Below are 24,367 nucleotides of genomic sequence, written 5' to 3'. Positions count from 1 at the left end.
TCTTTGCTGGAAAATGTTGTGTTATGATGTTGTCCATCCAAACATGCATATTCACTATCGCTTTCAGAGCTGTGCTCTTTGTTTCACGCGTGCGTGAGTGCGTGTGTGTGGGTTGGGATGTGGGTGGAGGAGAGTGGTGGACCAAGTATTGACAGTAGAAAGAAGCAAAAGACGTGGACTGAGCTGATAAAATTGTATTTTTTTCCTGATATTTCTTTATATAACGACGGTGCCCGTGTCCTTTAATGATAATTCATGTGGGACTGAAGATAGCCATCTAACCAAGCGATAACCGTCCAGCAGTTACCACACTGATAGGTAAAGTTATTTTAATCATAGGAACGGTAACAGCAGTGCAATCTCTTCAAGATTTCATCTCAATCATTTCTTTCATTGAGTTCAATTTTTTCTGCAGTTTTCTCCCACAAAAAAGAAGCTTTTGCAGATTATGTGGTGATTGTAAGGTGTGAATGTGTGTTTTACCTGTGATGAGCTGCTGGTCTACGCAGGCTGTGTCCTGCCTTTCCTTGTACTCAGCTGGGCTTCACTGGCCCCACAGCGCTGATCTGGATCAAGCCGTAATGATTATTTAATGATGAAATAATGAATTTTTGTCAGGTATGTTTATTTCTCCCGTTTCACACGTGCAGCTGAGACTCCTGTTGGCGCAGAGAGACATGATGCAGAAGAGTTTCATGTTTACACGCCAACGTTCTGAAAACGATCCCTGTTTACTGCTACAGAACTTCTGTGTTTGCACTTGAAATCATTGCAGCGTGAACAGACCCTAAAACAAGCAGAGCAGGATGCTGAAGAGCGTCTCCTTTCAGGTGGTACAGTAGGACGGGCATCACTTGCATGAACACAGCAGAATGATTCTTTCACATATCCAAGTTTGGAGTAGTACAGTATATAGCACAAGTAATGGGCCCCCTGTTTGCGTATTTGTTTAAGAGACTGGTGGTTGGTTAATGTTCCAATTAGGAGCTGGCTGGAGACCATTAAAAAGATGAATGATTTCCTCCTACCTTAGAGACCTGAGAGAGAAATGCAGGCAACCTGTTTCGATCATTTCTCCATGGTTCCCCAATAATGTGTTTTATATATAGCAAGTAATCATTCCATCATATCTTTCTTGTATTGCGACTCCACTCCATTTTCTCACCTCCAGTCCATCTGTGTGACATTTTCTCTTTAATCTTGTCTCTTCTGTTCTTTTCCTCTCTGTCACTCTGGAATAAAACTGCCCAGTGGACTGTCACTGACATATTGCATATTCCCAAGGGACTTCTCACATTTAACTTTCACCTAAATGTCATGAACCTGCAGTCTGTGACCTTCAGATTTCTCAATAGCAATTGAAATATATGAAGCATATTGTTAGTAATTCTAAGTTGTCTCTTAAATTCAATATAGGTGGTGCAATTGGAAAATTAAAACCTGTCATCTGTGTGTGTGTGTGTGTGTGTGTGTGTGTGTGTATGTGTGTGTGTGTGGGCTCTCTCTCTTCTCAGGGACTCTCAACGTTCTGCTGAGAGTAAGGAGCATTGCCTCTGTGGACTCAGTGATGTGGTCGAGGAGCGGCCATCAGGGTCCCGACTGGAAGAAAGCTTTCTTCAACATCACTCCGAGTGGACCCTTCCAGGTAGGGGCATCGTGCCAGTGACAATGATTGTTTTTTTTTTAAAACTGTCCATGATTTTAACAGTTTTTCTCGGCGGTGCACCAGAGGACACGGATGACGCTGACGTCCTGCTCGCCTTCTGCCCCCTCATGATGTTACTGACGAATCAGAGCCCGGCCTTCGGGGATCACCTGCTTATCTGTCGAGAGGCAAACTTGCAGGATGCTCTGTCGTGTTAACATGATGCTGAAAGAACTCGCCCTCGATTTTTCTTCAAGACATGCCAACACTATTGTCAGGTTCACTTTAGGTTGCTAAAAAAAAAATAAGATGAAGAAAATATATATCTTTTTTTTCCCACCCTGAAGCTTTCCTTTTGCTGCAGCCAGATCCTCTCTGCCATGCATTTCCCAAGAGGAAGACCTCCACTGTAGGCTAAACTCCCCTTTTTCACAGAAAAGGGGAGTTTACTCCAAGAATCGGTTTGTGAATTCTGCTTGAATTTTAAGTAATTCTTCTCTTTACGTTATTCACAGTGGTATTTCAGCTCAACAGAACCAGAGGAAGTTCTCTAATCAATCATGGGTTGACAGAAATTCCACTCAAAATCACTTTTGAAAGCAATGCAAGATGTTAATACATCTTCAAACCCACTGTCCAAAATAGACAGTTTTTTTTTTTTTGTTTGTTTTTTTGCAGTGGGTGGGAAGGTTAGAGAAGAAGCTCCAGCTCTGTTTTGGCAAGCACCTGTCAGCGGCCCTGCCAGCTTCCGGGCCTCTGCAGGTGTTCACGTTCTCAGAATATTTGTAATTTCAGAGTTTGCACTCTCGAATCAATACGGTATCGTGGTATTATTTACCAAGGCTACACAAATGCTCGCAAAAAGCATGACTAAAAAAAGGTAATGGAAAATATTATTTCAATAAATTAAGCCTAAGCTGTTTATGTGAGTGGCTTTTGTGAATTTATCATTTCTGAAATAAATGTGAACGCAGCATTTTGACATTTTAGCACTGAGGGGAGTATTGACAAATGAGGGCGTCTGAGTGGACGTTCAGCTCATTTTCTGCTGAATGTCAGCAGCGAGACCATCCACACACTGACCGGACTATTATCCCCATTCACAATGTGCTGATCTGAGTGCAAGAAGCAAGGCTTTCCTCACATATCTGTGAAAGCAAAATAACACGCAGTGTCATCACCTCCAAAGTAATGAGCAAACTCTCAAGGTAGTGGTTAACCATTGCATTTCACCGGCATCAACATCAAGACTAGGTTTGTTTCTTAAGAAATCAAGTGCAACTCTTTTCAATTAATTTCTTAGCCCCAATAAATGATCTATTTATTCCCACAGGTCAGTTATGGAAAGTGTTGTAATACGAGGATGAACCCAAAAGTTCCCGGACTGTAGTTATAACTTTTTATTTTTTAATCTTCGCAATTATTTGAAACTGTCACCTTCAAAATACTCTCCTTTGGCTTGAATACAACGCTGCACCCGAGATTTTCACTGTTCAGAAGAGTCGCCATGACCGTGCGTAACTGTGCCAGAAAGATAGAACTTCGATTTTCCATCCCCCGCCTGTATGCCTGTCTTACCTTTCCGCTGCCGCTCCAGTTTCATCTTTGACAACAAAAAGCAGTCGTCTGGGGCCAGATCAGGTGAATATGGCGGTGGGGAGGCTGGCTGGTCACGGTTTTAGTCCAAAAATATGCTTTACGCACAACATTTGGTGCTATTTCTGTGCGTAACGGGGCGTCCTGTGGTCTGCTGTCTGTTATGATGCGACCATTTCCGGGTGCCTTCGTCTCCCTGCTTCTAATAACCGCCTGAGGATGATCTGTCTGGATCTCTACAATACTCCCATCAGTTCTGCAATGTCATCAAAAGTCCTGCGTGGATCTACCAGGACGTCTTCTTCAGTTTTTGTGACGTTTTCCTCTGTTCTGGAAGTGGATTGTTGTCCTCTGCGTGCCTGGTCTTCATGATGTAATCTGATCGCTCTTAAAGGGCCCAAACCACTCAGACACCCTAAGAATCCTTCTTAAAGAATGTCTGCAACATGGTGAGTGTTTCTGCCGCTGTTTTCCCAATAAAAAACAAAATGTTTTGACAGAGCGCATATCCGTGGATATCCGCCATCTTGAAAAATCGAAGAGCGGGGTGTAACTCTGTCAACATAAACAGTGACTGTCAGCTGACCGCATCACGGGGGAAGACCAAACCTGGCACAGTTATGCATGAGGCTATCCTGTAGCGACATCTAGCGGCCACAGTCGGAAATTCATTGTATTTTTTTATTAATAGAATCAGTCCGGAAACTTTTGGGTCCCCCCTCGTATAAATATGGATATTAAATGTGACATATTTGCTACTATTATGGCATTTACCAATCTAAATCCATTTTAAAGTGTGCCTTACTTAAAGGTAGGGTAGGCGATGTTGTACAAAAGCACTTTTTGTCATACTGAGTGAAATGCTCCTTGCCGCCTGGGAGAAGTCAATACATTATGTGGACGGAAAAAGGTGCGGAAAAAATCTGACAACTGTAGCGGCCACAGGAGTGTAAAAACTCCGACCAATCGTAAGGCGCGGACCGCTCTTAAGAAGCCAATCAGATGCCCCCCCCCCCCCCCCCCCCCCCCGCATGAAAAATACAACGAAGCGGAGGGGGCGCGTGGCCGTTTTTTGCGGCGTTTTTCTCTTTACTGATGAGTCAGTGAAAGACGATTATTGTCTCTAATGGCCTGCCATACGCGTTGTGTGCGGGCAGTCAGATAGGTTAACATGGGAGGCGATCAGAAACTCCGTGCGCAACGCTTCCGCGTCCAGTGCGTTCCCCCGTAACAGCGGGAGCTCCTCCAATGGGGTGGGAGCTGGGCGGAGCCTTGGGGAGATGCTACATTCGAATACATGCTAGTCTTCCAAGATCGCCGACCCTAGCTTTAAAATAGGAACTGATTTGGACAGTTCTCGTGGTCGAGTCGCCAATAAAACTCAAGTGGTTCAGTCTCCATGCCTCAGGCTGCATAATCATTGTACCTTCAAGCTTTGTGGAAGTTTGAAGTTTAACTTAACTGTATGCATCGAGTCAGTAGTGGGAGAAACTAGTCTGGGAGATATAGCAGGATAAAGGCCAGTGTTTGAGCTCTGTCTGTTGACACATCACTGAGGTCCCCTCGGCTCTCCGGCAGCTGCGCTTGCAGTTAGCTTTTCCCTCTTGGCATGTGTAAACTAGATGACTCAGTTTTCCTTTCTGAGTGGACATGATGCTTCCTCTCTCGCTCATTTTGCCAACCTTTCTTACCCAACATGCCTGTTCGCGTGTGTGTGTGTGTGTGTGTGTGTGTGTGTGTGTGTGTGTGTGTGTGTGTGTGTGTGTGTGTGTGTGTGTGTCCGTGCCTACCTCAAAGCATTTATAAGCCAGCAGATGGGGAGGGAAGCAGCTGAAAATGATGATGGTTTAGTTTCCTCCTGTGTGTGTTTCTCTTTTTTCCTTGTTTCTCTCTACTTATCTTTCTCTCTGGCCCAATGCTGGGACAATAAACCACCTGGGTCGATTCTTGCCCTGGTCCAACGTGCACTCCCCTCCTCTCCCGGCTCATGACTAATGGCACTAAAATCAACAATCTCTGAAAAGAGACTCTTTAACTATCCAACAATTTCTACCCACTACTCCCTGTACTTTACTGTATCTGTGTACATTGTTTTGAAAACAAAAATTAAATCACATGCCTTAACACTGTGAGTTCCACACACACACACACACTCACACACATAGATAAACTATTTTTTAAACATACACTCACAAACCAGTCTCCTATCCCCTGCAGCAATTAGCTATGACAGGTCAATTAACAGGCTTATTTATGAGCAAGGGATGCCTGCTAGTTGTGTTGTAATGATTCCAGATACTCTCTGTATGAGCATGAGGGGAAATTGAATTCATGATGAATGTAGGCTGAAGGCCCTCGCTGGGGGCTGGCTCTGCTCTTCATTAACTATGCCTATGGAATACCGTGCTTCTTACACCACTATAAGGAGAGTTAGGGATGAAACAGGGGGTACACTGTACTGTACTGTACATTTTCAGGCACCTCTGAGATGGTGAGCTTGTTAACAAGTTACTCAGACAAAGCGCAAGTTCTTTACTCTGCTAAAGTGTACGGGATAATTAACCTGTTGACTTATATCTGATTTATTTGGGATAAACTCATAACACATCCAATTCCTTATTCGCATAGGGCTTAATGAAGCCACATTAGGATAAAATAGCTCATGCCAACCGTGGGAGTCAGCTGAACCAATACCGATTCAGTGCATTCAGACTAACAGCTCATCCAACAAGGGGGATTAGGATTAGTGGGCTGTTAGGTCTGAGTGAAAATGGCTTTCAAAACCAGTGTTGGTTTTCTTTCTTCTCATGTTGTTATAGATGCTTCTGTGGGACATAAAGTCAATTTTCTCTTATGTGTAATGGAGACGCTACTGTACCAAGCATGTTATTAACATGTACACCTCAGATATTTATGTTTGTGTTTCTAGTATTTAGACGCACCAACATTAAAGCATTTTTCTGTATAAACAGGTATGCTTTAATCCACGAAACAAAAAAGTATTGTATTTAAGTGTACTCACACTGGACAGCAAAATACACACCTAATAAAACTATATACTGTACATGACTTGCTTTTACAAGTAAACAGGTTGCAATTACCTGCAACCTTTCGAGCCCAAATAGTTTTCTCAGCAGAATATGAACAGCGAGGGTTCAATATGTTGTCCTTGTTTTACAGCCAATAAAATGAGCATTATCAGATGTGAAAATATTTGCTGCTGGTTCTGTTTCTTAAAATTTAGGGTTGGAGATGTAGAAGTTGATGCTACCTTCCCACAAAATATCCTCTTTTTTAAATGATTAAAAGGAAAAAAGGTGCTTTATTCGTCACATGCTTTTGAAGCTTCATTGCCCTTGTACTAACTTGTGGAAAATATAACAGATGGAAAAAAAAAAATGTTGATTTGAGAAAAATTGAATGCAAGTCAAGGGCTTTATGGTAAATGGTGGAGCTGTGGCACAGGTGGTGGAGCGGGTTGTCCTCCACTGTGAACACTAGCAGTTTGATCCCCATGTTTGCTTGTATGAATGGAAGCGTCCTTGGAATAGACATTTCAACTGAAGTTGCGCCAAATTTCTGCAAATGATTTGCATGACAGCCTTCCACTCTGCTAAACAGTGGTGAAAACAACAGAGCTAACTATTTGGGAAATTTAAGTGAATCCATCAGAGGTGAAAAGTTTTTATATCAGAGCGCTTGAAATAGTAATGTAACTTTTTATGGTCCACAAAACACAATAAATGACGTGAACATTACACACTGTGCCTCGGAAGTAGAGTACAGGAACAGCTTTGTCCTTTCAACATGTTGCTTTGTGTTAGAGCAAGCCATCTAATTGTTCCCGACATCCCAACCTCCTGGTAATTAAAAGGAGTTTCACAGTCAAACATAAGACAAAAGGAAAAGTGTTTGTGTGAAAGCAACTTAGACGAAGTGTGTGTGAACAAGAGGGAATGAGTTGTGAGAGTTTGTGTGTTGTTGTCATCAATAAAGCACTTAATGCAGCTTAAATATTCATACCCCCATTCGTATCGTGACTGGGGTAAAGGTAGAGGGAAACAGGATAGATGAGCAGGGATGAGTGTGAGACAAGAGCTGTCGCCTTGGTAACTAAAGCTTTGCCTCAGCCATGTCATCTCTCTCTCTCTTCGTCATGGGATTTTTCTTTTGTTTTTCTTCCCTTGTCTGCATGCATGTTTCATTTCTCCCCCGCTCCATTACATCAACTGGAGAAAGGGACAGTTTTTAATAGTTTGTTGAGAAAATTATCGCAATCCATCATATTGGTGTGTCCTTGGTTATGGTTATGTTGTATTTTTGTCAACTCCATCAAGGAAAGTCGGTCTGAGTCACGCTTCGTCAAGGTCGAACGGCTGGCAGTGTGCATGTGTGCATGTGTTGTCTGGCTGGAGTATCATCTTCTGGTGATTGCACGAGTCTAAATACCTGTTGATGGTGAAAAAAACCCACATGCAAACGTGTTCTGTATCATTTAATGCCTGGGAACTACATGACCAATCATATCAACACCTGTTTAACATGGAGGCACACAGGCCTGAAATGTGTATTTTTTTTTTTTTCTTTTTTTTTTTTCCTTTAATTTGATAGCATGATTCAGACGCAGGGATTGCATGCTGGTAAAGTGGTTAGCATGCTGTCCTCATAGCAAGAATGCTGCGGTTCGATTCCAGGCTGAGAGTTCCTGTGTGGAGTTTAAATGTTCTTCCTATGCCTTGTGATGTCCGGGGTGTATCCTGCCCCCCACAGTCAGCCGGGATCAGCTCCAGCACCCCGTCAATCAAAAATTTAACGAAGAGGTAAAAATGGATTCATGGAATTGTGTGCAGTCAAAACATCTGTAACTTTTATCAAACTTTCAAGCGATATGAAACCATTTAACAACCTACTTAAGCAACACACACACACACACACACACACACACACACACACACACACACACACACGCCAACCACAGCTCTGTCACAATAAAAGCTGTTAAATAATTCAGCGCATGCAAGCTTTAATAGTCTTGTTTGACCTAAATTCTTACTACTTGCCATTTTGTATCAAACTTTCTAAAGGCCAGACGGAATAAAATGAGAAGAAATGACTTTTTACCTGTCTGTATTTCTCAGTTTTTACACTGAGGCTGGCTTTATCTGCTTTATATTTCTAAGTCTTTATCTGCTGCTGCCTCTACCTCTTCTAACATGAAGGCTGGGTTACCAACAGAGGCAACACAGGGGTGAAAATCCTCAGGCTGATTCAATAATGCATGCATTCAGCTACAGCGTATCTAAACTTTGTTGTTTCATATTCTTATCTGTGGTATAAAGTTGATTTGTATCAGATTACTTCAAATTATTGCATAATGGTATACATCAAACAGTCATTGTAATATAATAAAACTAACAAACAGTTCTTAATTCAAGGTGTGATAGCACAGGAGAAAAAAAACAACTGGAGTTTATGTTTCAGGATGTGGAGGCAGGTCAGATAAGCAGAGGTTCAAAACACAAACAGGGAAATAATCAAGTAAAAACTGTTTAGATGTACATGAGAGCGAAACAGACTAAAGAAGCAGAAGTCCAAGAACATGATGGCTGCGTCTACCCTACGTTCCAAGTGAAAACCCTTCATGTTTGGGGTTTAGTTTTGGAAACATTTCGCATTTACACAGAAACATTTTGAAAATTACATGAAAATTACAAAATTACAAGAAATGACAGAAACACTGAAAACAAAATAGTTTTCATGTTGGGCCACTAGTGGGCGCTGTTGATCATTTCATAATGAAATCACACACGTACAAAGAAAACTACACGCTGTAAACATAAACAATGGTGAATAAACAGACATTCACATTATTAGAAAATGAAGCTGGATTGTTATTTTGTCAAACTCACTGTTCTCCCTAGAAAAAGGAGATGGCTAAATACTGGACAAGATATGAAAAAAGACAATGAAGAAATGCATGACAAGATCAAACACAAAAAAAAAAACTCAAGAGACAAGGTGAAAATGCCCCAACAGTCAAAGAGCATCTAATGATACTAATGGTTGCCTAAAGAGAAAGTTCTTTTCTTCCTCTTTAGTAATAAAATGGCTCATCAGTTAGCAGCAATGCTTCTTATATTTTCCACCAGCTGATTACTTCATTAAGCAACTAATAGTTACAACAGTATTTGTGCTGAGTAATCTCTGAATGTAACAATTCCACCACTCATTTATGTTGTTCTGCCAAACACTGTCTTTATCCTCCTCTCTGTATCGGAGAAGAGCTGCTTTCCTCACACTCGATATTAAAGATTGACCTGTCCGCTGTTGACAATGGGAATTACACCACACAATTGATGTTGTTGCAATCTGCTGTTTGGCTTTATTTCAACAGGCTGAAATTGCAAAGAATGCCCCCGTTAAGGTTATTTAAGCCAATTGCGATCAGCTCTCTGCTTCACAAACTCCTGGTAGCGATGTGCTTGAAGGAGGAGATGACTGTTAAAGGTGATTTGTGGATTTTGCTTTTGGCTGCTGGGATCTAGTTAGGCTCTGCTGTGTTTTCTTTTCTTTTTTTTTCCTTTTTTGTTTTTTTGGAAGGATGTGATGCAAGAACACGCAGCCTTTGGCAACTAAATGATATCCAGACAATAGTCCTTTTTTACTGCATATTTTCAGTCCAGCACAAGGGCACTTCAGGTGCTGGTCAGGCGTGTTTGCTGTGGAAGGGTCGAGGTTGAGACAACTGCAGGCAAAGTGAGTCTTTTCCCAATTGCATGAATGAGGAACTGATTTTCCAACCTTTCTTTATAAGAACCTTTCTCTCATATTTTACACTGTTTCTGTCATCATACGCGTGTTTGCAGTGCAGGCATTAAACATGTTTTTCTGACACATATCGTAGTTAAATTATTTGTATTATAACAGTATGTCAACCTATAAATGCACTAAAATGTTTAATCAGATTTTTTGTCCTCCAGTTCATTGATGTTTGTAATGGCTCAATATTGATCAGTACGACCGGTACTCACAAAAATTGTACTGTATTACTGAAGGTAGCAGCGACTTTGTGTAATTTTAGATGCAATGATGAAGAAAGTAGATAGTTTTTGAAGAAAAATTCAATGGAAATAAAGTATATATTTCCCAAAGTTACAATCCATTCAAGGCAGAAACATAAACCTGCTTTTCTCCTGACTATATTAATATATTGTGTATATTCCAGCTTCAGTCTGTTGTTGCTGTAAGCGATGGAGTGGTCCGTCGTCAGGCTATGTGTGCGTTTGTGTATCACGGAAGTCGTTCCACTACATTTAATTCCCAAAAAGATAAACAGGAAGAGTCTTGCTGTGCCCATCATCTGCTATTCTCCTATTCCTCCTTTGAACTCTTCGAACAAGATTTGTTTGATTTTCTAATTCACTGTATTCTCCCAGGGCGGTTTTGGAGCTGGACGTTATTTGGTCCAGGACTGACTGTAGACTGACGCATGTTTCTTTACTGCTGAGAGCTCGTCCACGGAGAACACAGCGAACCGAATGCACACACCGGAGGCCTTTGAGCTGCTGCCACTCGTCTCTGCATTTCCTGTCTCTTTGTGGTCCATCCAGCAAAACTAATGATGTCTTTGAGAACAGATTTCCTTCTCCCCTTTCTGAAACAAGAGCTGTTGCCTCAGCATTCTGACAAACCCTTCGTTTGAAACAACAGTGAAATAAAACAATAGGCAAGCATTGTGATTGCTGGTATGTATAGTCAAGGTTTAAATTCTTGAAATGTAAATCACCACCTGAGAGGATTATCTATTCTTTTTTATTATTATTTGGATCTCTTTTAGGGTATAAAACTTGTATGTTTTGTATTAGCTGAATATGGTGACTTCTGTCTCCTCTTATTACTGTTTGTTCCGCTGCGGCATGTCGGCCGCAGCCCTGTGGGGTTTTGACTTTGATGCTGGTTGATTATTGAGGCGAGCTGATCACACACATGTACAGTACAAACAGAAAGGTAACATGTTGTAGTAGATTATTTGTGTCCCCAGTCGCTCCTCTGCTCTGTGGATTACCCAGAGGCCATCTGTGTTCCTCATAGTGTTTGGTACCTGGGGGGCTTGTTGGAAACCAGGCCAAGCCACGTCTCTGTGCCTCACAGTGTACAGGGCTGTGTCTTCTCGCTCTCTCTCGCTCTCTCGCTCTCTCGCTCTCTCTCTCTCTCCTCCCCCTCTGGTGTGTGGATCGCACATGAATAGGAACATTAAAGGTTACTAGGCTCAACGAAACGACACTCACAACTTCAACCTGACACTTTACTGTACAACCTTTGATCCTGCAGACACGCACATACACACACACACACACACACACACACACACACACACACACACACACACACACACACACACACACACACGCACAATCTACTCCAGTCATCCTCTGCATCATACAGAAGGCAGCAGAATTACAACAACTGTAAAAAAAAATTCAAAACAATTTCTTCAACTGTGTCGTCTCATTCTGCTGAGACAGGCTGCTGTTTTTTAAAGCGACACTAAGGAACTTTCAGTTTTTGTTGATTTTGGCGGCACCAGTGGACAAAAGCGGTAGTGTTTTGCCTGAAGGAATACTACAGTTCCCATGAGGACTAGCGCCTGATGTCGTAAAATGCTGCTCCCGGTGGCGTGCTGTCGGACTGAACTCGCCTTCGTTTATTTCCAGTGGCTGTGTGAAGGACGGATGGTGATGAGGTAATGAATCTAATGGTGGCTAAACAATGTTATATCATGATGTGACGCATGCCGTAAAGCAGTCCACACATTTGGAGTTTTTTAGTGTGCAGGGTTCCTACCACCCTCCTCACAGCTGCTCAGTCCAAGTGAAGCAATACTGACGCCCTCAGCCCGTGACAGAGGGTCATTCAACTAGTTGTAAGTCGATGTATCATCACAAAAGATATTAAAATGTTTTGTTAAGGTTGAAAAGTTCCTTAGTGTCGCTTTAAGCACTAATTTATTGGTAAATATCAGAGTGAAATATCAGCTGCACTAAATATAAAAGTAGTCTTACGTTGCTCCTGATTCCATTTTTATTTCCTTCCCCTAAGTTTCCCAGATGCACGTCTCACCTTTCCACCTTTTTTTTAAATACATGGAAGGTTTTACAGAGCGCAGGAGAAATTGTTCAGTAAGTTGCTTCTTTTTTTCTTTTTTTCTCAGAAATCTACAGTCCTTTTTTCAATGCTAATATTCTACGTTAGCTGCAGAAAATGTTGGTTGGCTGTATATGAAGCAACCTTGCTGCTCTCAAGGTTGAGGAACTCTGAGAAAAGCTCGTCCTCAGTGCTGCTGCCCAGCAGTGGTGTTTAAGTGTGAGCTCTGGCGCAAACAGCTCACGCTTCAGCTTTTCCGGCAACGCACATTCAATTAAAGGCCACGAGCCTGTTTTCCTCATCATTTCTCACAAAATAAACACATGATATTATTAATTGTCAGGTCCAGGATATTGTATTGCTTTGTGTTGTGCTATTCAATTTGCTTTGTTGAAGAACATTATTATGTTCGGCCTGATTGTATTAGTATACAGTGTAAAGTCAGTGGATAGTTTTGTGAGCCAAGGCCAGTGTTCTCCAGACTTCCTTCCCTCAATTATTTTTCTCATTGTCTTTTAATTACACTACAATCTGGCATCTTGTTTCATGCAGGCGCCCTTGCAGGTGTACAGGCGTGTGTGTACCTCTTTGTCAGTGGAGGTGTGTTTGTATGCATGTGTGAAAATTGAACGCTAACCCGCACCAGGTTTGTCCTATTAGTGACGCGAATAAGCAACAGGACTGCAGGAAGATGCGACATAAATGAAAACAAAATATTTACCGCACAGTAAAGCCGCAGCTTTGTGGCTTTTTTTTTTTTTTTTTTTTTTTTAAATGAGAGTTCCATGGCCTTTTGACCAATTAGCCTCTCCTCTACTCTGCCCCTGAAATTCCCTCACAGCTATCACATCTGCCTAATAAATCAAAGAACCCCTTTGCACAAATGAGCTGTGCAGCTAAATCCATCCAGCTTGAGCGGCTGGACTTCTTTTCTTTGTCCCTCAACGCGGCCCAATCAGCTTCAAGGTTCGCCCAATTATTTTATTTATTCATTCAAAGAAGATCTCTCATTCCAGGACTAAATTGGAAAGTAAATGGGAAAAAGATGGTACTGCTCTTATGTTTCCCTCCTCTTTATGAATGTGATTGAATGGGCTCTCTTTTCAAAGCAGGGAGACAAAAACGGACAGAAATTGGTTGAGGGTGCTTGCATATACAGTGTGTGTGGGGTTTAGAAGCTCTTTAGCCATCAAACAAATGCACATATGTTGCACAGTTGTCAGTTTAAAAAAAATAAATAAATAAACCTTGGAAGGAAATGTTCAAACATTTTGAAGTGGGATCTGGACTTCAGAGGTTAGTCTGACTAGGAAAGGACATTATCCACAAAATTTCTCTGTTCCCCTTTTAACTTGGCTTTTCATGATTACGCTGCAGAGTTGAATCGGAAAAATTACTTCTCATGCACACGAGCGTGGTTCTCCTTGTCTTAGGCAATGAATAGGTTATTGGTATCTGCCCGATGAATTACTGTTTGATACTTCAACTTGACATCGCTGTTACGCACTAACAGCACAACACTTGCAGATTAAAACACAAGTAATGGACTGCCTGCGCTGTGAGAGATGGTTACCGGGGTGTTTGTGCCACCTCGCCACCCTTTCATTTACTCGGAGCCTGTGCGGGGATAGGTCGGGACTTTCTCCTCGGTGGGTCACTGAACGGGTTAATTGAACGCTCTCTTGCACGGGCTTGAAATGTTTGCACACAAATTGATGGCGGTCCTGCTCGGCTGATACTTTAACGGCAGCGTGTCGGCATTAACAGATGGAGTTTCTAAAGTGAGGTCGATCATGCATATGCGCCACCCCTCCACGCCTTGCACCTGCTCGCTCTCTTGTTAACCTGTGGGTCCGGGCGCGGTGTACTCGCTGAATTCAAGCAGCGCTCCCGTCAGCATGGCGGTCAAACGGACCGTAACACCTGCTCCATTTCCTGGTATTTTTTTTGGGAATATCGTACGAGTTAAGCGCATTGCTCAAGGGCTGTTTGCCAGATGGAGCCCAACATACTCCTGTATTAACTGGCCTGTGCACGGAGAAGATTTCTGTAGAAATTATTTACTAGATCAAATGAAACATTATTAGCAGGGCACTGAAATTCCCTCAGACATGATCCCACAGCCTGCACTTTGGTTATCAGGTTTGAAATTAAACATTTTAAAGCAGCAGTGTCTGCAGTTAAAAAGCCAATAACAACTACAGTTGGGAGAGTCGCTTTTGTTGTTATTTTGGACCCACAAAGTTTCCTTGTTTACTTGCATTTTTTCCGCTCCTCGGATGGCAGACAGAATACGCTTGGTTTTGATTAGCTGGGTGCGATGGGCTTTTGGTGCCTCGGTACACCACAGTAATTAGGCTGTCAGTCAAAACCAGATGGCTGGTGGCTAAAATGGAGAACTTTTCAGATGAGTCTCCTGTTTTGTTTTGTTCTTGTGGGTGCGCCAGTGATTCAGGGCAAAAGGAACGCAAGTTCTAAAGTCTTACAGTAATACCCCAGGATACGGGTGCTTATGAAATGCTTCCGACACTTTGCTTCTGTGATAGATACACGTGATGTATGAATGTTGGTGTGTGGGTTCAGGTTGAAGGATAATATTTCAACAAAAAACACAATTGCATGTACGAGTATCAATATAAAATATTGCATGTATTTTTGCTGCATAACCCAAAAACACAGTTTATGTTTAAATTATGAAATCACGTCACTACAGTTAAGAACTGCTGTCAATCTGTGATTAGTTTAGCTGTTCTATTAATCGGTGTATAATTCTGTGAACCTGCAGGGAGCCTCTTCAGAGGAGCTGCAGGTTGCAACAAACTGGATACTCCATCTGGAATACTCATCCGGCGTCTGCTGGTGTCTGTGCTTGTTTCTCAAACAGATTGTGTTTGAAGGAATTCGAGGCCAAAGCTTTGAGGGGGACATCGCAATCGACGACGTGTCCATCACCATAGGAAAATGCAAAGAGGAAAACACTGTAGCCAACGCAGGTAAGACAGGTAAGGTAGGATGTGACAGTGTGTGTGTGTGTGTGTGTGTGTGTGTGTGTGTGTGTGAGAGAGAGAGAGAGAGAGAGAGAGATGCTGAATAAACACACACAAACTGCATCTCTTTGTGAGCGGTCGATTGATGCTTAAACTTCCTTGATTTGTTTGTAGATTATTTTTCCGAATGCCAATAAAACACTTATTAAGAAGCTGAATTGATCTAAACTGAAATGCAACATTAACTGAGGGAGCAGTAGAGAGGAGAATGGGTATGAAGAGCATATTGTCAGGGGATTCATAGAATGGGAAATGTTGGTGTTTGAGAGGTATGGGAATGAAGTGCAGAGAGATTTTATCTTTCTGGAGTCTGTGGGGAGACAAGTGGACACCAGGCTGTACACTGTACAGGCATCCGGGCAAGTTGGGAGCCTTATTATCATCTGAGGCACATTTTAATTTGTATATAGTGGCTTATTGCTCTTCGTGTTTTAGAGAGATCACAGAAACAAAGTGTTTTGCAAAAACAACGTGGAGAAGAAACGCAAGACGACACAGACAATGAAAACCAGTGAGTTCAGGTTTCTGACACTTCAGCCGTGAAGTGAGGACTGGACAGACTTTGTGTTAATGTAAGTACTCTCTAAATTAGTTAGATTAGCTTGAAATGATGAATTATATATCCATTGCTCAAACCACTGCTAAGTCTCAGATGGCTTTGCCATCTGCGTAGTTTAGGCCATCCATCACTGAAGCCTTGATTCAGAAAACTGGATGAAAAAAACCTTCCAAAAGAAAGAGGAAACGTACTTTACAGTAAAGGATGAGGGATCCCACGGAGTATGGATAAAGAATAAAGTACATTAATCTGACAGACATGATCTTCAAAAAGAACTTTGGGATAAAACTTAAGGACCATTTTGACATCACCTACACAACAAAAATGATTGTGGTAAATGTGAGTTGGACGAGCCAGAGCTCACCTAAAGCGGCCGAGAGGTGAAGAATGGACCTAACATGAAGAGCTGTGGCAACATTTGATCTTTTAAAAGTCTGGATGCTGTTGCCTCTAAAGCCAGTTACCACATTCTCAGACTTGCATTTCTGCTTATTGCAATATTTCTATGTACGTTTTGACTTCCGGTGGAGAATTAAGGACAATTAATTACACATAACTTCAGTGTAGAGACATTATTTTAAAATGTCTTCTCAGAATATGATTGTTTTGTCATTTATATGACAGTAATGAAGAAAACAGACGTAAATACTCAGACTGAGCTGATGACCTGACTTTGATTCTCCTCATGGTCACCAGCTCACTGCACTGCAGCAGCTGACCAGTGCATGAGGCAGGCGCACGAACAATCAGCTAGAATGGGATAAATAAGAGATTGCAAGAAATTCATTACAAAGTAAATCATTAAAGTCTATTGTAATGAGGCCCACAATGTGTACAAAAGCAGTCTGCTTTATTCATAAGGTGGACCGCATAACAAGCCCGCCTACATTAGAGGCATTTTCATTTCCAACCCGAGAAACTTCACAAGCATTTCTTCGTTATGTTTGTTATCGTTACCATGACAATAAAGATCTGCATGTCTGGATCTCTCCTGCTGTCTGCACGCTATGCTGTCGAGCTTGTAAAGCAGACGACCAAGCGTTCTGGGATTTAAAAAGATGGATCTTCCCCGAGGTTTCAGGAGGAGCATGTGATGGAATCTACACGGTCTCGTTAAATTTTGGTTTCAAAATGGCAGAGAAAATATTAAAGCCATGGAAACGGCAAAAAACAGACCACACACACAGGATTACTGAATTATTAAAAACCTCCTTTTACCTTTTCAAGCCATGAGCCGTCTGTGTATGGCTGTGCTTATGAGTGTTTGCTCGAATGTGTAGAGCCGTCTCACACATATGTGCACGTTACAACGCTGGCGGATGGAGTGAATAATGAATGAAGATATAAACAGGAAAAGGAAGGCAATGGAGCTCTCTGAGCATGTGTGTGTGCGTGTGTGTCCTGCAGGTTTTGTGCAGGCAAAGACATACAGTGCTAACAGATGGGTAATTATCAGGCAGGTGACTGAAGAATCTCTGCTACAGTAAAAAACACAATGCATCTGTCTCGACTACGGATTTTAACACCAAGGTAAAATGGAGATTAGTGAAAAACTTAAATTAATCTTTTTTTCTTTTAGTTACCTTTAAGAAATATGAATTAGAAAGAAGATCCAAAAAGCTTCAAAGCATACAGGCAGTCAGGTTTAATTCCGTATTTGCTGAAAAATGTCTTGTGAAGATAGTTTTTAATATACTGGGTTCATCTCAGTCTGAAGAGCCTCAGTAAAGCTTGATACAGGTGTTTACCGCAGTTGCTGGGCAACAGTGTCAACACATATAGACAGATACATAGATAGAGAAGGAGGGATGGAGTTAGAGAGAGCAGGATGATACCGAGCCCGAGGGCACTTCTCCAGTGAGGGTCTGCTGCTGCTGCTGCACCTCGCGCCTCACAGGATGTGGAGGGAGAGCCAGTCAGCTTGGCAGCATCGCCCAGCTGATTCATCACACCTGTGCCTCTTCACACATACCAAGTGAATACACACTTTCTTACACACACGCGTGTGCATCCAGCCACAAATGTTGTCGCTGGATATTTATACTGTAGATGTAGTAGCCGGTGCACATTTAGAGATCCACTCCAGTTAGCGACTGGCTGCTGCAGTATTGCTCACATGTGAATTTTCTTCAGGTTAACTATGCACGCGCTCAGGGGACCGGTATGCTAAATGACAAATGGAGTGTAACTCCACCTGCACAAATCACAGGGCTCCACCTGGCTCAGATGTGTGTGTTTGCAGGAGACGATAAGAGGTGATGGAAGGTGAGCTTGTCTCTCGCTATTCTGCCTTTATTCTGAACATCAAGTCCTGGCAGCCACAGAGACATTAATATGAAATGTGTCAGTATGCTCTGGTACCAGCTGAGAGTTTTTTGGGGGGAGATTTTTATGGTTTCAATGAAGGTGAGTGTGTGAAAGTTGCAACAGAATAACAGTACCTCTCTCTGAACAAAGAGGTTTCAGATGAGTTGTGCTACATCTGATTCATTTCAGTTTATATTTTTCTTCAGTCTGAAAACAGCACTGTCTCACCACATCAGTTCTGATTGGCTCTCAAGTACCATATGTTAGCACTCAAAGTGCCTGATGCAGGACCTGCGTGTCCGCACCAGAATGGCAGAATAGGTCATTTAATCAGTGCAGGTGTACTGGATGTCTGTTGTCATGGTAATCATGATAAATATGGCTATTTTTATTTTAAAGTACTTAAATATATAGTTAAAAAAAACTGCTAAGCTTTAGTTTCTCACAGATCATAGACATGTGTGCACTGAATATCAGCTTTTTTTTTGCATCTAACATCATGATCATATAAGAAACATCATTCGAAACTGACATTTATTGTCCTTTGTCTCAGAAAAAGTGTATTTATAGAAATAAATCTGTGACCTAATCAAATTTAATCAAATTTAATCAATTCCTATAATGTACAGATGTATTAAAATGTTATTTGTCTACCAGGACTGCATCCGAAGAGGAAGGAGCAGCTGGCTCAAATGCTCTGTTCTTTCGCTAAAAGATCTTGTATGTAGAAAAGGTACAATAACATTAAGCATGCCTCAAATAACAAAGTAGGTACTATATGGCTGAGGTGAGAGAGGCGTTAAGGCGGGGGTTAAAGATGGTCAATCTGTGACAAGTGAAGGTTAGGGTGAAGGGCAGCAGGGCAGGGGGAAGCATTATGTCAATGTGCAGGCCCCACAAAGACGCAAGTGTGTGTGTGTGTGTGTGTGGCACTGCATACTGATCCAGGCTTTATCATAAATATTGATTTTTAGCCTGGAGGATGGAGCCCATGATATGAAATCATATTGATCCCTTTAGTACAATACCTACTTTTTAATATATGAAACTGTTTTTGAGCAGATTCCATTTGTATTTTTTGCATGGACACATAGAGAACACTACATGTGTTTCAAAGAAGAAAACAAAGGTTTTTCTGTTGTGCTCCTGCAGGATTTTATCTTTAAAGGAAAAAAAAAAGGGAACTTTTACGTCGGCTCATGTATGCAACTGGCAGTTGTTTTCATGTGTAAATGGCTCCTCAACTGTTGAACCGCAACACATGAACGCACATAGTTCCACGTGCATAAACAATCACAATCTGCAGGGGGAAGGAAATCAAGAAGAAAAAAAAAAACAACAACAATATATTGCATATTGGTGATGACATCAATCGCAACTTCTTTTTTCTCATTAAAATCTCAAAGCTGTCATGACAATGTGTGGGATGTCAATGGAGAACCTCTCTGTTTCTCTTGTTTACTCATCCACCCCCTCATCCATGGCCCTATCTGTCTTCTTATTCTTCTCCCTTCCACTCAACCTATCCCTCCCTCTCTGACAGTCTTTCTTTTCTCTGCATGAAACCATAAAAGAATGATCTTTTCTCCCCTACAATTTCCTTCTCTTCTTTCAACGCTGGTAACATGTAGTGATATTTTCCAATGATTCTTCTTGTTAAGAAGCTCACCGCCACACCAGAACTTGGTTTTTATTGCTCGTGTGCTGCCTCAGGCTGAGAGACAATCTCAGACCTAATAAATAGATTGATTTAGTCTGTTTTTAAAGCCGTGATGGGCTTATCAATTTTAACTCGTCGTGTAGGACTGTGCTGTAGAGTTTTATTGAAAGATAGAAACAAGAATGGAAAATGTGAACACCACTATATGATTTTTATAAATATAGATTATACAAAAGAATTTACCGGGAAGGACAAAACAAAGTCATGCTTATTTTTTTTTTTAGTAACTATTTATTAATGTGTGTCTTTATCATCCTTTTTTTATTCTTTACATCTTATACACTACTGAGTGCTATTTTCCTACATCAGCATGTGTTACTTGGTAAAGTTTCCGATATTATGTATATCTCAAGCACTGGACACACTGGGGATGTGTTCAACATTGCATTTTTAGGATGTTATCAGATATTACCTGACTGTCATTAACTGACCACGGTGTCTTTAAATAACATGTTAAACTGACGTTTCTCAGAGAACACATTTTTATTTTCATTATTTATTTATTTGTTTATTTTTTAACTTTTAAGGCGTTGTGGATTTATCTGTTCGAGTATAAATCTACTGTATTAATTTCTATGAATTCAATAGTGTGTCATATTGGTCCTAAGTTATTATATTAGTCTTATATTAATCTTTAAATACTTTATTTCATGTAATGACAGTTGAACCTTCATTGCCAATAAAAAAATCAAACATGTCTCATGCCAAGTGTGCAGCAGACATCGTGACGGTGAGAGCTCAACCCTTATATTCCTATCTAGTCACCCGTGACGGAGACACAGCGCTTTGCACTAAATAATCTGATTACATCCAGGCATCAGTGGGTTTATAAGCTTTGACCACGAGTTCCAGTCCCAGTTCCGGGGCGCATATCACACTGTTAAATACGTCTGAGATGGTCAAAGGCGTTTTATAGCCTATTATTTTTATGTTTTCACTAATATGACTCTTTCTCTCGTTTTCCTTCCCGCAGTTCTTATTGGAGGGTCACACGCCCTGCCATTGGCCAGTTGGATGACCTTTGGCCTCTCCTGCTTCCTGTCACTGCTCTACAGATGATGAGCGCCACCTCCCGCTGTCTGTGCTGACAGACGCCGCCCTGACTTGCGCTATTTGACTTCTCTGTCTCTCTCTCTCTCCACCCCTCTCCCTCCTCTCTCTCTCTCTCTCTCGCTCTCTCCCTCTCTCTCTTTCTCTCTTCATGTGTGTTTTCTTCACGTCTTTCTATCCAGCACTCATTTGATCTTTCTTGCTTCGAGTGAAAGAAACATTTTCTTTGCCTCGTTTTCTATCCTCGGCCTTCTTTGAAGATCCACCTCACCGGAGTCAGTCTGTATAACCCAGTGATGCTCAGACTGTATTTAACGTTAACATACTTACTGATCTTCACCGTCAAACCTGACGTTCTCTTCTTCATCACTTGATTAGATTCACTTCATCCACGTCACCTTGCCACCTTTTCCTCTCCTTCCATAAACCTTCCTCGCACCCTTGGTGTGTCTTCACCTCCGTTGGACCGCTTTCCTCTCCGGCCACTGCTATTCCCCAGACACACCAAAGTGTCGGACACTCTACCAAAGATGACAAAGGACCTGAGGGAATATAATGAGGGAAAAGGGATTCCAGGAAGGTGAAAGTGAGAGAGAAAGTGGGATTTAAAAAAAAAAAAAAAAGAATCAAACTTTTTTTTCCACAGACTGTCTCCCTCCTGTCCCAGCTTTTGGTATTACAGGAGCTCCTAAATGACGAAGACGGACGGAAAGAAAAAAAAACTGATGGATGAAAAAAGAAATGAATGACTGAGGGAAGGACGAACCACAGACCGAGGATGAAGAAGGGCGCCCTTCGTAGCCTCTCTGCTTGCCACAAGAGACGAACCTCAGTGCGGATTATACGTGTACATTTATCTATATATATATATATATATATATATATAAATATTAAATATAACAAAGTTTAAACTAAAACACAACTAGGACAGTGGAGAACTTTACAAAGTGAAATTAAAGAAGCACAACGTTTATACAAACTCTGCCGTTCCTTTGGGTTTTATTCTACTTATTATGTGATGTTGCGATTTGTCAGACCTATTCAATGTTTTTGATATTATGATTTTTTGGGTTTTTTTTTTTTTTTTTTTTTTTGTTTTGTTTTTTGTTATGGCGTCAATAGGGTCAAGGGCAGTGGGTAATAAAGTATTATATTAATATTTATGAGAGGCAAAGAAAATTATTTGTGATCCACAACTTTATTTGAGCACATGGAGGGAAATGCAAAGATGACCCAAGTCATCGGGAATAAGCTCAACTTTTCTCACACACACACGTGCGCACACACACACACACACACACACACACACACACACACACACACACACACGAAAACATCAAGGCACACCGCTCCTTCATACATCCCATTATTTGACATCTTTATCGTCTGGATCAGTAATTGCGGAACGAGAGCGGCCTCTAATGTAAAGAAAACCACAGAATGTCAGTGTGGCTTTCTCATACGCCATAGAGTGAGAGGAGACGACCGTCAGGTGTGCAGTGCAAAGTGCATTTCATATCCTGCGCCATTGTTTTATTAATGTTGAATGTCTGTGTAAAAAGTTTTCATAACCTCATAGATATGATTGTTACCGTTAAGCAATACTCATATCTACATATCTATGTGTTCGTTTTAAACTGCATTAAAAAAAGAGTTCTGTATGCAAAGTACCCAACATGTATAAAACTCATCGTAATGGGTATTTTCCATCTTTATCTGATTTATAATCATCATTGTATTCACCTCTCATGTAGGCAGCAGACTTCTAGCGGTAGCAGTATTCATTTTGTTGAGTGTGTTCATTTTGCTGCGTCATGCTTCAGCGAGCTTACCGACAAAAACGCCACAGTGATTTTAATTTGTTTGAGTATTCTGATCCTTTCCATTGTCACGTGTATACTATGTGAAACAGTATAGCCAACAATATATGTTTTGTAGGTTTTGTCTGTGCCATTTCACTTTAAGTTGATCATTACACCTGTTTACATTGTTTGTTTGTTTTTTCCATGTTGTTTCATTGTGATTGGTATCAAATGTATAATCATTTTATTACCATAAGATGAATTATGTGCCTATTTGACTTGCCCAGTTTGCTGTGAATAGCAGTATCCATGCTTGCACAGGATATTTGTGGAAGTCCATACTGTAAAATTGCTGCAGAGTAGCGGAAAGCATGTCAGGAAATATCTGTGGACTGCCACAGCCAATGCTATATCGTATAATCATGAAGTCCCTTTGAAATCGACTGCAAGGAATCCTTAAATATTTCAGAAATGCTCCTTGTATTGTAGCTTTTTCTCTGTCATACATAAACTTTCATCTGATGTTTCATCTGCACTTGACGTTACCTGAATGATACAAACTATTTGAGGTCAATTTGAGTCTCATGATTTCTTAAGTTTGTCACTCCTCAAGGGGCGTAAATATTTCAACAAATGATAAAGTATTCTAAAAACCTGTCATTTTCTGAAAACATGTGAAAAATGCTTCTTTCTTTTTTTTAAACACAGACAGGAATGTCTCCAGTTCCCCACTTTACATGACAAAGGTTTGGTATTGTGGCCATCAGTCGGCATGATTTCAGCCACACTGCTGCAGGCTACATTTTTTCCAAACGCTGATAACTAATATTGAGGAATAAGACTTTGCATTAATACGCATGGCTTTTCATCATGCTTACTGTCAAACTATTCCATTTTTTTTTCTCACATCCCAACACCGCTAAACAGGAGAAAAGTTTATTAAACACGCCGACAGTAAATCCATGACGTGCATCTTATCAAACATTACCTTTAACCTTTGGTATATTTCTATCAAACACAGCTTTTTTTTAGTATTGGATGGTAATTATAATCCAAGAGAACATGAAAACATATCTAAATAACCCAGTCGGCACGCAAGCAGTTTATTGATATGTGACAGTAACAGACTAAGCAATGGATGTTTAGGTTTGTTTGTTATTCTTAAACTCGGCATCATGCTGGAATACAGAGAGAGCAGGAGATGATTTCTATTTAGTTCGTACTTTTGGACGATGGAGCGAGACAGTTATCTTTAATGTCAATCTAGACATGAATCAGAATAAGAAAACTCCCAAAGAGGCACCTTACAGTCAACCGTGAGAATTTCTTGGCAGGAGTGTGTGATGCACTCTTAATCACAGATCCAACTGGAAAACAGTGTACTGAGAGGAATGTGAATGAAACCCTTGTGGGTTCCATGTGTCAGTATGAACAATTCGTGTTGTTGCACATGTTTTAAGAGCATTTAAAATGAAATTACCCTTCCAGCACATTGCA

At 41.1% G+C, this 24,367-nt stretch overlaps 1 protein-coding gene across 2 annotated transcripts in view; it reads left to right on the top strand.

Annotated features, from left to right (window-relative positions):
* The window catches only part of mdga1 (MAM domain containing glycosylphosphatidylinositol anchor 1), a 181,821-nt gene extending 160,043 nt beyond the window's left edge, over positions 1–21,778 (top strand). Inside the window, exons 16-18 of one of the 2 annotated variants that reach the window (XM_030100324.1) lie at positions 1,515–1,645; positions 15,270–15,378; positions 20,992–21,778. In XM_030100324.1, coding sequence (XP_029956184.1) covers positions 1,515–1,645; positions 15,270–15,378; positions 20,992–21,077 — 326 coding nt within the window. In that variant the 3' untranslated portion in view covers positions 21,078–21,778. Of the gene's footprint in view, positions 1–1,514; positions 1,646–15,269; positions 15,388–20,991 lie in introns of both variants that reach the window. The other variant, XM_030100242.1, reaches the window with a different exon arrangement.
* Positions 21,779–24,367: the final 2,589 nt, after the last annotated feature.

The sequence above is a fragment of the Salarias fasciatus genome, chromosome 1, assembly GCF_902148845.1.
Source record: "Salarias fasciatus chromosome 1, fSalaFa1.1, whole genome shotgun sequence".
NCBI classification, from domain to species: Eukaryota; Metazoa; Chordata; class Actinopteri; order Blenniiformes; family Blenniidae; genus Salarias; species Salarias fasciatus.
The sequence above is the reverse complement of the archived record's forward strand: the minus strand, read 5'-3'. Positions and strand labels throughout refer to the sequence as shown.